General features: G+C 40.5%; 1 protein-coding gene across 3 annotated transcripts; it reads right to left on the bottom strand.

Annotated features, from left to right (window-relative positions):
* Window positions 1-99: 99 nt before the first annotated feature.
* Window positions 100-16028, bottom strand: ano11 (anoctamin 11). 3 transcript variants are annotated; one of them, XM_044038604.1, is made up of 24 exons: window positions 15510-16026; window positions 15230-15382; window positions 14587-14713; window positions 14292-14485; window positions 14096-14203; window positions 13070-13206; window positions 12926-12983; window positions 12737-12847; window positions 12486-12651; window positions 12014-12104; window positions 10058-10154; window positions 9816-9959; window positions 9195-9332; window positions 8592-8690; window positions 8310-8412; window positions 7501-7612; window positions 7356-7410; window positions 7141-7238; window positions 5784-5920; window positions 5504-5709; window positions 5272-5408; window positions 4958-5048; window positions 4196-4327; window positions 100-1118 (listed from the first exon to the last, which is right to left on the bottom strand). In XM_044038604.1, exons 2-24 carry the CDS (start codon window positions 15359-15361, stop codon window positions 1092-1094), a joined length of 2700 nt encoding a protein of 899 aa, XP_043894539.1. In that variant the 5' UTR covers window positions 15362-15382; window positions 15510-16026; the 3' UTR covers window positions 100-1091. The 3 variants fall into 3 exon arrangements, with proteins under 3 accessions (XP_043894539.1, XP_043894537.1, XP_043894538.1); XM_044038602.1 differs by lacking the exon at window positions 100-1118 and adding an exon at window positions 2165-3962 and having other exon boundaries at window positions 4144-4327; window positions 15510-16028; XM_044038603.1 differs by lacking the exons at window positions 100-1118; window positions 15510-16026 and adding an exon at window positions 2165-3962 and having other exon boundaries at window positions 4144-4327; window positions 15230-15446.
* Between the last annotated feature and the right edge of the window lie 347 nt (window positions 16029-16375).

Here is a 16375-nt window from a genome sequence, read left to right as displayed (position 1 = left end):
TATCCTTCCAATTCCCTGAATAATGTTATTATACAATAATACTGTATGTTTATCTTATCATCATCATCTCAGTAAAGTATTAAAAACACTTTGTTAACAAATTCACCCAAAATAAATAGTTTAATGTATGTACAGTATGTACAGTATAATGTGCATATTTTTCTCCACGATGACCAAGACGCAGACATTCTCTAACACAGGTGCTGCTCTGTTGTGTTGATGATTTGATCGCAGAGAAAGATTTCATGCAAAAATATAAATACAAACTGTACTCCTGGGATGCCAGATACCCTAGTAACACCTCCACAATTGCTATCACACTGCATTATGGGAAACGTGAATGGAGCGTGACCCACACTATCAGTCAGGAGGCCTCAGCCTCTGCTATACTTCCCCCTTTAAAGTTGGCAAAAATCGTATAACATTTCTATAACATAATTTGTGACTTTAATATAATGCTTTAAATAAAATCTGACTTAACCAAACACTTGAACGCAACAAACGGCTGACATGGATGTGGCATCATCATGGTAGATATAGTAACTTACTTTAGAGAATGTTGCATTTCATCTAAACATTTTATCAATATACACTGTGCATATAAGCTTATACATATGATATATTGATGTATTATCCATATGATAAGTGATGTCAAAGCAAATAATAGAGTCAGTGGACTTATTCCAATATTTTACCTTGACAATGCTGGAAAAAAATAAATACATTTATCAGATTTGTTGTCAGGCTGTTGCCCCGCTGCTGTCATCAGGAGTGAGTGTTGATAAAATAATCCTGAGTTCCTTTTTTCGATTGGGCATTGATTGTAAATGAATATACAATAAGCCATAGATTGAAATTTTTGTAAAACGTATTCTCCGAACAATAAGGTGTGTAAACAGAGTTTTAGGCAAGTTCAACAGCCTCCATCACAAACCTGTTTATCATAATGTGCTGTGCTGTGCTGTGCATTAGTAAAGTGAGATATAATCCCAGTGCAAAACCCATATTCTGCTCAGGTGAAAAGTTCACCCATTATCCCAGATGCAGAGTCTTTTACCATCTTCACTCCTTTTCCATGATGCAGATCTAACTCATGTTTCCAGAGGACGCGTCGCTTGCTTCGGGGGAGGCAGTGCAGTTGAGTTTGGACATGGAAGGAATGGGGAAAGAGAGGAGAGACTTCCGTCAGACCGACGACTGTACGAGGTATGAGAGTGAAAAAAGCTGACGGTACTGTCTTTGCTCCAACATGCTACTGAAATACAGCCTGCAACCCTAATACTATGACACTATATACTGGTCATAAAAGTGACACGGGCAGTAAAAAAAAACATTATTTCAGTAACAGTGTTTTATGACATGTTGTTTGTTGAGATTAGAGTTGATGACTCATTGTCAACCTGTGTGTTATATACAGTATAAAGCTGGAGTCACCATGGGTTCTGTCTAATCTTAGTCTAATCAGCATAAAAACTGAAGACAAGGAGAATCCACTGGCCTGGTTCTGTCCAAACGCACAACAACAACCTTTATCTAGTTTGTTGAATACAATTAACACAACTTCTTAAATTGTGTTATTTGTAAGGATTATGAGTGCAACATAATCCTGCCAGACAACCAGCAGACACTGAAGAAAGTTTTCATCAGACAGTGAGCAATATTCTTCAGGAGTTACCTGTAGGCAACTGGACTTGCTTGACGTAAGCTGAAACAACTTAACTCGAGCGAGTCCGGTTGAAACGGGTAACTCCTGAAGATGACTCTGACCTGGATGACTGATAATCCTCACAGATATAGCAAGTAGTACATTCCTTAAAATGTTGGCCTCTTACTAAAAATGAAAAATATGAAAAACATAACCAGTGTAACTGGTGTAGAAGAATATTCTCTGTCTAACAACTGATTAACTAGATAAGGCTTTAAAAGGTCCAGTGTGTAAGAATTAGTGACATCTAATGGTGATGAGTAAAGCCCTCGGTCAGGCTTTTGTTTCTGAAGACAGCACCTTTACTTGGTATGTGTGCCTGATGGCCTTGTCAGTGAGATACGAATACTGATGCTGCACTGGTGTAACAACACAACAGACAACAATGGAGGGTAGCAGCTCGTGTTTTTTTCTGCTCAGTTTGTAAAATATTGAATTAATCATTCAAAAATATTTTATTTTATTGTTTGATAATACACTCGTTCTTTGGCTCAATGGACCGGAAGTAGTCACAGGCTTGGAGTCGCTGTCCGTCAGTGTGGAAAACTTGGGGAAAGAGTTCCAGATGGACAGCGACTCCAAGCGCGGGTCCATTGAGCTGCCGCTCCAAAACTCAGTCGCCAATCGGCATGCAGCTTCCTAAGGCCTGCCCATGGTCAGAATCGGCAAACAAAAAAAACACTGCAAACCACTATGGTGGGCTTTGTAAGACTAAAGAAAAACAAATTAATTGAATTTTAAGCTAAGTGTTAAATTTAATTTAACCAATAAATCCTCCTAAATGTTACAGACTTGACCTTAAAGACGATATAATGACCTCCAATTCCACTCACTTCCATGTGTGCAGTTGTTCATACTCACCTTTCCTCCACCAGCAACACTGACTACATGAGACACATGACAACAGCATGAGTCAGCGCACAGGGACACACACACACAGACAGAGAGCGATGAGATGCACAGTTGTCTCCTGTAATATTGTTACTATAACAGTGAGTAAACCTCTGAGATTTGACGGAGGCTGTATTTAAACCTCTACTGTTTACTTCCTGTTTACATCCTGCTTTCTTTCCCCCCCCAAGGAAATATTTTCTGTTCCCCATTAACAATTTTATTTACAGAGGAAATAACACCGGACATCAGCCATCAGTCGATGGCTAGAATCAAATTAAAATGACGATATATTTGGCTCAGATCCCACACATAGAATATTTAATGATCGTGTTATGAGCAGTGCAGCAGGTTTATGGCAGCTGGCTGAGCCGCAGGTGCTTTGCAAATGCTCTGTGGGGGTGTTGATAGGTGGGTGAGCTTTTAAACACCTTTTAAAATGTGGAATTTATTTATGAGAATCAACAGAGACGCTGAATGCTTTAACGCAGCGTGTGACCTGTGAACTCTGCTGTTGCAGCGGTTTATTGATCACCTGTGTGAGAAACACACTTTACTGGGTGCCGAATTATTCTGATACCGAAATGAGTAGAAACTGTAAATAAGAGTGAGTGAGTGAGTGGATTATCCTGTGTAACAAAGGAACTGTGTAGTCGAGTTTTTCAAACCATGCTTTGAGCAGCATGGACAATATCTGTTTGCCGTTGCATTTTTGGTGACAGGAGATATTTCAAACGTGTACATCAGAATACAGCATCTCCCGTCTTTTCCATAATGTCCTGGTCAAACACAGACGTAATGTCAGTCACAGACTGATCCCACTGAGATGCACCACAGAGCGTCACAGGAAGTCATTCCTGCCCGTGGGGAACCCCACCCTCGCTGTGTCAGACGCTCTGAGTCAATAGACAATGACTGTAATTAACTGCTGTGCCCGAACCACTCAGCACAAATATCCCTGTGCAACATACATGTCCACTGTACTTTTGTTTATAATTGTGCTGCATTTGCATTTACCTTCGGTACCAATGTAGTTGCACATTTCACTTTAACTGTCAATTATGTCTCATTGCAAAAAACCTCATTTTATTTACATACAAGTACATATTAGGTTAAACACAGTTCACTTGTTTACGTGCAGTTACTTTATCTAATACTGTTTATACACTGTATACTGGTACTTTTTATTCAGTTCGTATATATTTGACACAAAGGTAAATATTTTATTGTTTTTTTTTCTTATTTATTCTTAGTTTATCATACCTTATTAATATCTTCGTTAATATCTGGGCAGCCCATGGCCAAGAGGAAAGGAATCGGGCTCGTAACTGTTAGGTCGCTGTGCCCGGCATGTGTGTGTTCACCACTGTGTGTAATAAGGATGGGTTAAATGCAGAAGACCAATTCACTATCTCATATCTTAGTTCAGGCTGATCCTTTTTACGAATGTTAAATTACAGACACATGGAGTTGGGGATTCATCACCTCATGCGTGTCGCATGGCATCCTGTGTGTGTGTGTGTGTGTGTGTCCCATGTTCTACTGACCTGGGCTAGATGTGCCTGCAGAGGCAGCGGCAGCCCTTCGTTTTCCACTCACCAACAGTGCCTCCTGGTTCTCAGCCAGAGCTTGCTTGGCAAGGTAGCGCTCCCTCTTCATCTTCAGCTCGAGGGACTCGGGGACATCAGGTACGATCCAGTCGATGGCTCGCAGCACAAAGAAAACCATGTGCTGCAGGAAAAGAGACACAGAGACTCTAAGACGTGAGACGCCCACATCAGACCAGGAAAACTGCAATAAGTCACAATATCTAGAGATTAAAATGTAAATAAACTGTTGAATTAAAAGAGGTCAAAAAAATTGCTTCATTTAATTAATAAATGTCTTAAATTAAAACCTTCACTATGTGGTGAGAATAGCACAGGGATGCCTATCCTACCTAAGTCTCACTGAGAGAAATTCATGCATGAAAAATAGTGACTGCTGGATTCCAAACATTTCAGAAAAATGGGTAAGACATTTATTGAATTTTGAAAGATGAAGAAGACAGTAGAAAGGCAGAAGAAAAAACAGTGGAGAGGAAAACAAAAACAGAAATAAATAATCTAAAAAAGTCAGAGAAGCTGTTATAGAAAAGAATTGTTATGGAAAAGGTAAAACATACAGTATATATACTGAAAGAGGGATGGATGGACACCGTGGCTGAAAGGTAAAGATGTATAACTTATGAAGATCAATTAACAAATTGTGTCAAAATAACTGAAAAAGGAAAAATACAAAACAAAAGTATAAAGTATAAAGTAAAGAAAAAAAGGATAAGATTTAGATTTAGAAAGGGAGAAACAAAGCAGCTTCTCATACCTCAAAAGCAATGATAAAACCAAGTCTGACAGCCAGCAGCTCCCAGTAGAACAGCGTGTAGTTTCCATTGTTGTCTCTGTATGCTTTATATCTGGAAAAAGGCAAACAACTTAATATGGAACATAATGTGTAATGGCTGGCATGAGTGTGTGTGTGTGTGAAATGCAGCAGAACAAATATCAGTTGCAACACTACCCTCTGTTGGTCACATCTGTGATCTAAAGTCACTTGAGAAACTGAAATTTTGACATGAATTTTAACCCAGTGCATGTTTCTTCACTTTCACATGGATGTACTGACACAATCAAACATACCTGCACATTGAGTACTTAGTGTAGTTGAGTGGGGCATAAGACAAGGAGAAATTGACGTATCCATTGAGATCACTGTCAAACTTGTACTGGTAGAGTAAGCGAGGTAAAAACTCGGACGTGAAGGCAATTAGAAAGGCCTGGAGGAGGAAAAAAAGTTAAAGACTCTTAATGTGGTCACTGATGTGCTTTGGTGCAGGTTGATGTCTCGTGAAGATGTTGTCAGTCGTCTCACATTGGCAATGACAGACAAGTGTGACAGAGCCTCCAGTATGTTGAACCACACTCCGATGTTCTGTGCTCGCTCAGCCACGGGCCTCCGATACTCGCACACAAACTTGTGCGAATCCAGACGGATTTCCACCCAGTTGTTGAGGAGGGCGAAGAGTGGAGCGAGCGGGAAAGCAGCCACGAAGATGGTGATGAACCCAAACTGGAGCACTGCAACACAAGGGTATTTTAATTTGTGCATTATACGCTATGGGTAGTTTAAACTTGACGTTCCGGACTCTCACCCATTTCTAGATACTCTTCAAAGAGGCCTTCACACTCCACCAGCTGGTAGTCTTCCTCCCAGCGCTGAGGCTCACGGGATTTCTTACTTCCCAGCACCTTAGCCAAAGTTCTTTTCTGGCGCCAGGCCTTAATTTTACTGACAGAGCAGAAAAATAGACATGATGTAAAATACACATGAAAATAGAGGATATTTTATAGTCAACTAAGAGAACTCATGGGTAAGGTTAATTGATAAAACAACACATCTGAATTTTCAAGTGTTCGATAGATTCCAAGACAATTAACCCCAAGTTGCTCCTGCTCCTGAATATAGTTTAACTGTAGTTTAAAGCCATTTGATTGGTCATCAAGACTAGAAAAGCCCTATACATTTAATTGGCATTGATGATTTCTCCTTAGCATGGATTTTTGATTTCTTCAAAGCTGGATTTATTTACAGTAACATTGTGATTGTGACTTTGTACCTGCTGTCTTAGCTGTTCCTTACTTAGCTCTACCAAAAGTGTGATTTATACTGAGAGAATGAAACATACTAAAACCCCAGACTGCCAAAGTTAAGACAATTATTGTTCAAACTGGTTTGACACAAAGGTAGATAACCACTCAGGTTTTAGCACAAGTGGAATAAGTGTGAAAATCCAGAGCGGAAGATATCACCACCTGAATGAAGTCCTGCTTCATTGTTGAGTTCACATAAAGCCAGTGTTAAGACAGGAGTGTAAATCCTTTGGGCTGTGCTCATCAAAGGAGTTATGGCCCTAAATCTGGATGCAGCATCAGTGCAGAAGAAAACAAACCTCAGCACTTAGCTCCTATCAAGCATTTAATCTGTCTAACAGCTTCTATTTTGGGACCAGTAAAAAGATCTGCATTAATACAACATACAACACACAATATACTGATACAAAATAGCAAAAATAACAAAAACACAAGGAGTCACTATCGTATCGCCACTAGTGGTCAAAAACTTGAGTGACAATATCTGTCTGAAAATCTGCTACAAGTTTTGTTTACTACAGCACTCTGTAACCTGATTCTGCTCTATTGTCTGGACACACACACACACACACACTGTGCCAATGCTGCAGAGCTACCAGGGTGAGCGTTGCTGCACCACAGAATCACAACCGCAATCAGGATGTTGAGCAGTCTAATGCAACAGCAACAACAACAACAACAACAACAACAACAAAAACCCTGATAATGTCATACAGGTACATTATACATCAAAGAGCAGTAATGCTAATGACTAAATGTCCCACATACTTGGAAATAGAAAACCCATTATTTTCAGTAGAATAGTGAACATTCGTTGGATCTATCAGAAAGTCCACAATCAGTGAAATATGAACATACGGGATAATGAACTCCTGGATGTTGTTGATGAGCTGCTTTCCCACCATAATAATGAAAAGCTGTTCAGCCAATTCAATGAGACACCCCCCAGGACCACACTGCAATATGAACACACAAAGATAAGAAAAGGATAACTGGTGGAGCATATTTATATGTGTTCAACGATTGGATAACAACCAACATACAATCTTCATTTATTAATCAAGAGTACTCACATCTTCATTTCTCATTCCAAACAAGGTCCCATAGTTGGTGGGATAACCCACAAACCTGTGCACAAGAAAACATGAGACCATTTCATCTCCTATCGGGGACATTTTCTTACCCATGTGTGTGTGTCTCTGCTCACTCATGTCTCACCTTCCTTTAAAGAAAGCCACATAGAACGGAGAAGAGTAGAAGTTGACAAACTGGAAGATGAACACCTTGAAGATGAAGGCGTTGTCATACTGGGTTTGAGTTCTGTGCATCTCTGCCGCAAAGAAAACAAGGACACACAGTGTTACGCACTTTACACCAGGGGTGTCAAAAATACAGCCCGCGGGCCACATCTGGCCCACCTGAGGGTCCAATCCGGCCCGCAGGATGAATTACTTAAAATTTCACATCATGATTACAGTCCAAACGTAATGTGAAATGCTATATTTTTTTCAGATACCTGCAGATCCACTGTGATCTGTACGTTGTGTAAATGGTAAACTTAGGTATAATATTGTTGACATTGCACTTATTTTGCTCAATACATTTCAGGTTGTTCATAAAAATCCATTCAATGTAAAACAAAGGGAAACATTTGGAGATCCTGTTGTTTATAGGTTATTATGCTATTATTTTACTGGTCCGGCCCACTTGAGATCAAATTGCGTTGTATGTGACCCCTTGCCTTTGTTTTCTCTCTCTTACCTCAAAACTAAGTTAACCTTTTTATCTGCTTTAATATCTGTGTGATCATGTGACCACATTTGTTGTGACTACCTTGCCACATTCATTACGCTGCCTGTCGTACAGCATGTCGCTCTGATGTGTGGATAAATGTGCTCAAAACTGTTGTATTTTCCCACAGTGAAAGACCAGAAGATGAATCCACACTTAAACATGATCTGCTCATTCTCTGGTCTAGATATGGATGCAGAGGTGTGAGGTGTTTGCAGAGCAGTTATGTCTCTTACCCCATTTAGTGAGCTGCTCAGCTAAAGCAGTGTAAACCCGTCCCATCAACAGAATGAGGCCCAGATTCACAATGCTGCTGGAGATGTTGGCTATGGTGCCTGCCTGATGACGACAACACACATGCATTAATGCGCACAAACTCAGAGAAGTTAGTTTTGCTGACACGCAAAACGGGAGTAGCCTGGAGTCTAAATGTTCAGCTGAAAATACAACAATAACTATACAATAAATCAAATGCATACATTGACTGAAGACACCCTGTGCAGCTCTGATATACGTACCTCTGTACGCAGGACAGGGCTGCCAGTATGAAACATCATCACGCTGATGATACCGCGGCACATGACCACCGTCACCAGGAAGATCATCACCACAGACAGCTGAGAGGAAAGACGCGAGGATAATAGTTACAGCAAAGGACGACTCTGTGAATTCTGTTCTCCGCGAGCTTCGGAAGTTGCTCGCCTTTGATTGTTCCATATATGTTTTTATTCTCACTATTATGTGAGGTGATTCCCACAAGTGCAGCTTCAAAATACTGCAACAAATGAATTTGCCAAAGAGAAACTCTGATAAGATCATGTTTTCAACTCCAACCCACAGCATGCCAGTGGTTTCACAGTTTCTAATCAAGGAAAACTTTGCTTTGAGTAGATATATTGTATCATTTTCATGGTGTAATTAAAGGCACAGTTTGTTCTCTCAGCAGGAAAACAGTCCCTTGCAATGGATTTAAAAAATGTGATTGATTCCCACTAAGTCTTCAGAAAGGCCCTCAGAGAAATGTCTTTCTTCCCCAAATATACATATGCAGTAATGTTAGTGAACTGAAGGTCAAACACAGCTCAGGAACTGTCTTTAAAACATTTCAGACAGAGTCTCACCATCATGATGATGACCATGGAGCCAGTGAACATGCGGGACAGTCTGGTCTTTTCTGGAAAGTAGGGCTCTTTAACCCCAGTCACCGGATTTTCCTCCATAGTTGGAGCCATTGCTGCAAACTCTGGCCGAGGACGTTCCTGAAGGAAACACACAGATGACTTCAGGGTTCACTCTTCACGGGGTTTCTGAGAGAAGTCCAGGACAGACAGTATTTCTCTCCAGAGGTGGGATGAGTAAGGTACTTTGTTGTACTGTGATATGAATATAAAAAATATTTGAAAATAACTAATCCTATGTCAAGATTAGCTTGGTTTGTTGTTTGTCTTCAAAGCTGTTATACTGTTACCTTTTTAAGTATACGTTTGAGTTTATAAAGTATATGCTAGCCTTGACTTAACACTCTATTTTGTCCTCCAGGCTGACGACATAATGTCAGTTACTTTATCCTTGTGTTGATGTGAAAAAATACAAAGCTAACATTATTTTGTATTAGTTTGTTAAACTTCCATGTGTGAACAAACTACTGTTGACCTGGGATCTCCAGAAATAATCATGACATAATAAGAACCATAATGTGTTTGCAGCCATACTCTAAAGCAAGTAAAGAAGGATAGTGAGACCTCTTCTTCATGGAAGTCCATGCAGTCCCAGTGATGGGCCAGGGTGGACACCTTTCTTTTCCAGTACTCCAGAAAGGTTACAGCCCAGAAGGACATGAAGACACTGAACAGGACTGTACCTGGGTGGTCAAATAAGTAGCCCAGCTGCAATGCAGAAAGTTGCAGTCGAGCCAAACCTCACCTCTTATTCATATTCTGAATTATGATTGTAAATACTTGTTTGTAATATGAGAGTTCTTCACCTTGGCCATAGTGCAGATCTCAGACATGTTCCAGGCCTTGCATGTGTTACAGAGAGGACACATCAAATAACTGGCTCCGCTGGTACAGATCTCCTGACTGATGAAGACACATGGACACAGATTATAATCGTGTTATTACAGATTACAACACAGGCCAGCGTTTCAGAATTGTCAGAGTCATGGAGCAACTGGTTTGATAGAAACAGAGATATTATTAACATCCATTCAGAGCAATTGACGTGAAAGCTGTGGCACTGAGTGAATAACAGCTACATTAATGTATTCTGTGCTCACACACATCCTGGGTATATTAAATCAAGGATGAGTGAAGATAGCATAGAGGTGTTGTAATTACGCGTCTAGCTTCCTGGCAGGGATTACAGCTCATGTACATTATGTATGTTCCAGAGAATGAGAGAAAACTGGTTGACTAGGAGGCTAAAAGGAGCAGTTTCTAGAAAATGTCTTAATTCAAGGACATTTCCATTCTAATATTCAGCCCCTGCAGACAATTCCAATAAAAATGTCTTCAAGCTACTTAATGAGTTACTGAAACCTTGACTTTACACAATATCGTATATGGTGCATAAATAAAGCCTGGATTCACTAAGAAATGTTTATTATCTTAACTTTAGTAATGGGGAGATAAGTGTGCACTAATAGTGCATTATCACATAAAATGGCTGCAGTTTATTATTGATGGAGACTGCTCTCCATCCACTCACCGCTAATCTGTGGTGTGAACTAATGAAACCCATGAATCTGAGACTTGTGCAGACTCGTCTTCCTTTCACTCTCTTGAACCCTCCTTGTTTCTCCATAATGGAATGAGAAAAAAACAACAACAGGGTACCAAAGAAAGAGACTGATAACAAAAAAAAAAACAGATGGTAAGACAAAAATATTAGACGCACACTTGAAAAGAGAGAAGTGATCCACAGTGCTGCAAGTAACGCATACTATCTAAAGATATGCTTGTTGGATGTTATGTTAATGGAGTTTACATTTGCAATGGCTTAAAATGAACATTACATAATGGTGCCAGATTTGACAAAACTCACCTGCTAAACTACGATCAGTTTATCTAAGACAACTTTTATGGGGATTAAAGGTCCACTGTCTATTTAGGCGGATTTATTGGCAGAAACTGGATCTACTATTCTACATGTATGCTTACTTAAGCTTTACAATTAGCTTTTTATAGGTACGTAAGTGCCTTGCTGTGTGGAGCCAGAGTGAGCGTTTCAAGTTATGAAGCAGCAAGTTGACTGAATGAAGAATGAAGAAGAACTACATCCTTTTTGGTATGTGAAGGCCACTGTAGACCAGTTCCCTGATGCACAAGGGAAAGGGAGGGGTGAAAGGAGGAGTCGACTGTTGCATTAGCTGTCACTCATTTTTACATACTGGACATCAACAGTCATTGACTTGTTGTGATTTTTGCTTTATAGTATAAAAATAATAATCGTAAAGGAGGAAGAGGCAGTCAGCTCAAGCAACATCACAGCATACAGTATAACAAACTATATATACACAGTATAACAAACTATAACTAACTATATATTATAATCTTGCTCTGAGAGCTAAATATGAGTTGATGTCTAGATATTTGCTATGATTCACTGTTACTGTTTTTGCTTCAGAGGACACTGCTAACGTACAACAGTTGCTTTATCATGTAATAACTTTGTTCTGCAGATTAAAGACATTCAAGAGCATTTTATGCTCTCTTAATGAAGAGAGAGGTGACAAGGAACAAGGAGGGACCGACCTGGAAAATGTTCTCCAGCAAAGATCACTTGACCCAGGGAAGATATGACTCAACCGCCCTCAGCTGACAGAGCCATAACTGCCGCTGATACATCAGCTAAATAACACCCTATACTTATTTAACTGTGTTCAAAATATGTATTGTTCATGTACTCCTAAATGTGGTATGTTTCCATGTGGACTCACGCTGGTGTGTTGGTGCCCATGGACATGACTCCAGAAACAAAGACCAGGGTTCCAACCACTGCGGCCGGCAGCAGCCAGGCTGTGTAGAAGCCTGCAGAGACATATAGCTCCATTAAGGCCACAGCTCTCACTTGATGAAGGGGAATAAGCAATTGAACGGCTGCACTGCTGTTTTATGCTGGTGTGTCCTTGATAAAGAGGTTGGCGTCACATGATATCATTTTAGTGTCGCAAGCTGTTTCTTGCATATGGATCAAAGGAAAGAAAAGGGCAAAAAATCACAGTTTGAAAGAATGTCACAGCAAAATTCTTAAATAAGCTTGTTACAGCCTGGACTACTGTGTTATACAGTATCATTTATAATAGCTTTAAGATGCTGTGCAGTATTAACAGAATTTTCTTATTGGCTCCCAATTTCAAAATAAAACAAACGATATCTTCATGAGAAAGTTCATAGAGAGTTCATATTTACCCAGCCAGGCAAAGTAGAGTGCAATCTTCTCTCCAAAGTACTCCCTGATGTGATCCAGTGGCTGGTACTTGTACCACTTGCACCAGCGGGCCCAGTAGTGATAAAGAACCTGCCTCTGATTAAGTTTGTCAGGACTGATCTCATCCCTTGGAAGCTCAAAAGGGCCCTGTTGAAAAAAAAATACAAAATTCTACATGAAAAAAGGGAGGGAAACAGACGTCAGATTACAGAGCAGATGAATGTCATGTGACCTCGTGCAGAGGGAACGCTGCAGTATAAGCCCCTTCATTTATCAGTCTGTCCACACCAACTTCAGCCCTCTTCTTTTTGCCGTAAACCGTCCTGGATAAAATCTCATACACCTGAAATGAAAATTGTCTGTTGGATTAAATTAGCACTGAAGACGACCGGTGCACTGTAAAAGACGGCATGTTACTCACAACGCGGTGTCTCTGTGTATTAGTGAAGTAGTTCTCGTGGTCATCACAGCCAAGGAATCTGTAAATACCAATTATACTCTTATATGCTTATATGCTACGACGTGAGCTGATTCTATTACTGACCACAGTCCAGCAGGGACTCACCTGCTCATCTTCGACTTGCGAAAGGCACATGTGTAATAGTCCAGTGGCCTGTTTGGCACCGACTCTCTCATTACATTTGGTATGCATAGTCTACTCAGTACCTGAGCAGATGTGTTCAAGTCCAGATGTGGCTGTGCCTAGAAGCCAAACACACACACACTGACTCAGTACTGAGAACATTTCATCAACCTTTACTTTAAAAAGTTCTAATCCCTAAAAGCACAGAATATAATTTCTGCCGTTAAGACTCTTTCAATTAAAACAATGACAAAAGACCTAGTTTGATGACAGCAAGAAGCAGTGAGGCATCATGGGAAGCTTTGTCTTCACCACCACTGCCGCTGAAAATCTATCAACACAACTGAAGGGGGTTTGCCTCAGAGGTTAAAGCAAAGGTGGGTAAAGTGGACGACATCGTTAAACGGCGACCAAAGTGAAAAAGTCCAATAACTTGAATATACATTTTTATTGATTTGAAGAGAATTGGAAACATTTTTGCCAAATGTGAGTTCACTGTTCAACAAAATATGTGATACTAGTCTCATCAATTTGAGATATTTCAATACAGAAATGTTACACATTATATCTAAAAACTCATATTTAGCTCCGTGACACGTGATTACTGATTAAGTCCAGAACGTCACTTAAAAGCAATACTTCACCGATTTGTATTTAGCTTTGTATTACTAGAATATGGGTAGTATTTTTGCTAATTCCGCACTTTTTAGACCCACTCTATTCCCAGGATGTAAACAGTGTCCGCCATCTTTGCTAACAGTTACGCTCACAGGACCAAGCATCACTGACAAGTAACAAAGAAAAGAATAAAGATATTTCTCAACTCAGGGGAAAATGAGGTTGGGAAGCACATTTTTTCAAAAATACTACTCCTATTCTAGTAATACAAAGCTAAATGCAAATCTGTGAAGTATTCCTTTAAAATCAAATGTATATTCACCACTGAGGACAGATCATTCTGTCAGTGACAGAAAACCAGAGTGGAAAAAGTTCATTTATATTATATACCTGCAATGGAGCTCTGAGACAGAGTTCTTCAGCACAACCCACCATCACATCCCATGGAGCACTAAGTTTTAGAAAATGTATTGTTCTCTTCTCACTGGCTGTTTCCTCCTGAAAAGACAGACAGAGGCAAGAAGGAGGTGTCGATTAAGTTGAGTCAACAGAAATCCTTTTCATCATCATAGTTGACCTTTGGTACCTTTTCCATGAGCAACCCAGCACTCTCCAGATTCTGAACAAACTTCTCCCTCCACTGTGCTAACTGTGCCTTCCTTCGCTCAGACCTGCTGTTCTCCTCAATGGGCACGACCTCCTCTTCCTCAGTGGGCACCTCGCTCTTCCCCTTCCCTCGCCGCTTCCTGCGTGAGCGAACCTCCCACACCAGGACAAAGTCTGAACCCAGATCAACGATAAAGAGCCAAGAGATTAAAAGGAGAAGTGACTCAGTCATCCATCAGTGAGCTGGGTATTTGCCAACTGCTGATGCTGCCTACCAATTTTAGTTCTTCCATCTCTGAAGTAATTCCCCGGCTGTGGCACTGGCTCATTAATTTTTGTATTCCAGTTGAGATGAATGGGATTGTCATTGTCCACATCATCAGCAGCAGCTGTGGCTGAAAACTGAAAACATCCACAGCTTAGTTTTTATGCAAATCTGTTTAATGGAGGCCGCAGGTTCTATTCCTGTTTTCAGCATGTTCTGTACAAGAATGGTTCATTTCCTTTTTCAATTAATGATGAAATCCAGAGCCATCACACAGCATACACACATGAAAGCCTCTTCTTTGAAGTAATGAGCAAGATGAGAAAGTGATCACTGGCTTTTTTACACTACGGCTCTTGAGAGGCATCTCTTCTACCCAAGAGCCACCGTGAAATGCAAAGTATTTATGTGTATGTTTTACAGTTCTTCATATTATTTTATGCTGACATTTTATGGACAATAAAGAAACTCGATTATATTCCTTCAAAGCAGCAAAATCATATATATAACCACAATATGTTGATGCAATAAATCATCCTTGTAGAGCGTGTGAGTGAGTGTGTTACTTGTTTTCCAAGTTTAGGTGATTCCTTATATAAATGTAGAACATACTGCAGCTTTATGAGGAAAGAGTCAAAAAAACAAGTCCTCACATATCTTGGTGGAATGAAGCCCCCGTTCTGCAGACTCCCGTAGCTGTCGGTGGTTGGTGCTTCCCCCACGTAGTCCAGATCCAGGAGGACCTCTCTGTCACCCTTCACCAGCTCCGAGCCCCTCCTCAGCATGGTGTGGCTGCACACATAACACTGAGCATTCACATGAACACATGAAATCACACCGATGAAGACATCTGTGTCAATCACTCAATCATTGTACACACGACTCCAAACGACCTGAGACAAGAGAGAACAGAGAGAAGTGCTGATACTGTACCTCTGCTGTAGTGGAATCAAGGCTGAGGATTTGCAGCAAACGTGTGCTTCCCTCCTTCTCTCCCTCTGCTCTATCTCTGCATCTGTGTGGCTCCTCTGCCCGCGCGCCGATAAATAGCAGGGAAATACTGTAACGGACGTGGCATGCAGGCAGCAGCAGCAGATACTTTGCTGCCAGTGCGAGTGGAAATGTACTTATGGACACACATTAAAGTGAACATCCCACTTCATAAATAATGCAGCAGTCTGTCAGGGGGGCAGTGGTTGGGGGAACCAAGCCTGAGGACTCTACCATGCTCATTATGCAGAATAACACATGAGGGAGAGATTCTGGGTACCACCCACCCACACACAAGCTTTTTGCAGATTTAATTTGATTGGGTTTGAAACGTCCACAAAATCAACATGAATTATGAACAGAGAAACTCGGACCCTCTAGTATTTATTTTTTGACGTGCTGTATAAACGCAGACATCAGAGTAACATCCACAGGCATCAGCACCATAGGTGACATAATTTGTTTTCTCCAGCTTCTCTCCTCCCTTTCAGTTAACTGCAGTGCTGCAGTGAAGACACTGCTGGATGTAAAAAAAAAAAAAAGAGCATGAAGAGGTACAGAATGTCGAGAGCAAGATGAAAAGACATGTGGTGGGAAGAAGATCACTGGCTGGTCTGAGTGGTTAAAATTGCATTAGAAAGTGAGAAGAACTGCAAAGTAAATGAAGGGAAGCAAAAAAAAAACAACCCAATGAAATACAGAACTGCAAGTACTTACTTAAATACTTAGATTTGAGGCAGACATTTGAGCAGAGCACATAATAAATACAATAAACACTGAAATAAATGTTGCGGGGGGGGCCCTATATA

Source organism: Solea senegalensis, linkage group LG11 (assembly GCF_019176455.1).
Source record: "Solea senegalensis isolate Sse05_10M linkage group LG11, IFAPA_SoseM_1, whole genome shotgun sequence".
In the NCBI taxonomy this organism is placed as follows: domain Eukaryota; kingdom Metazoa; phylum Chordata; class Actinopteri; order Pleuronectiformes; family Soleidae; genus Solea; species Solea senegalensis.
Note: the sequence above shows the minus strand (reverse complement) of the source record. Positions and strands in the feature narration are given on the sequence as shown.

Excerpts from the sequence above, each read along its gene's own strand:
- ano11 (XM_044038602.1), bottom strand. The coding sequence starts at position 15,361 with ATGCTGAGGAGGGGCTCGGAGCTGGTGAAGGGTGACAGAGAGGTCCTC. Across the intron at positions 9,960-10,057 it reads AGATCTGCACTATGGCCAAG|CTGGGCTACTTATTTGACCA; the intron begins GTGAAGAACTCT and ends TCTGCATTGCAG. Across the intron at positions 7,411-7,500 it reads GTGGCTTTCTTTAAAGGAAG|GTTTGTGGGTTATCCCACCA; the intron begins GTGAGACATGAG and ends TCTTGTGCACAG.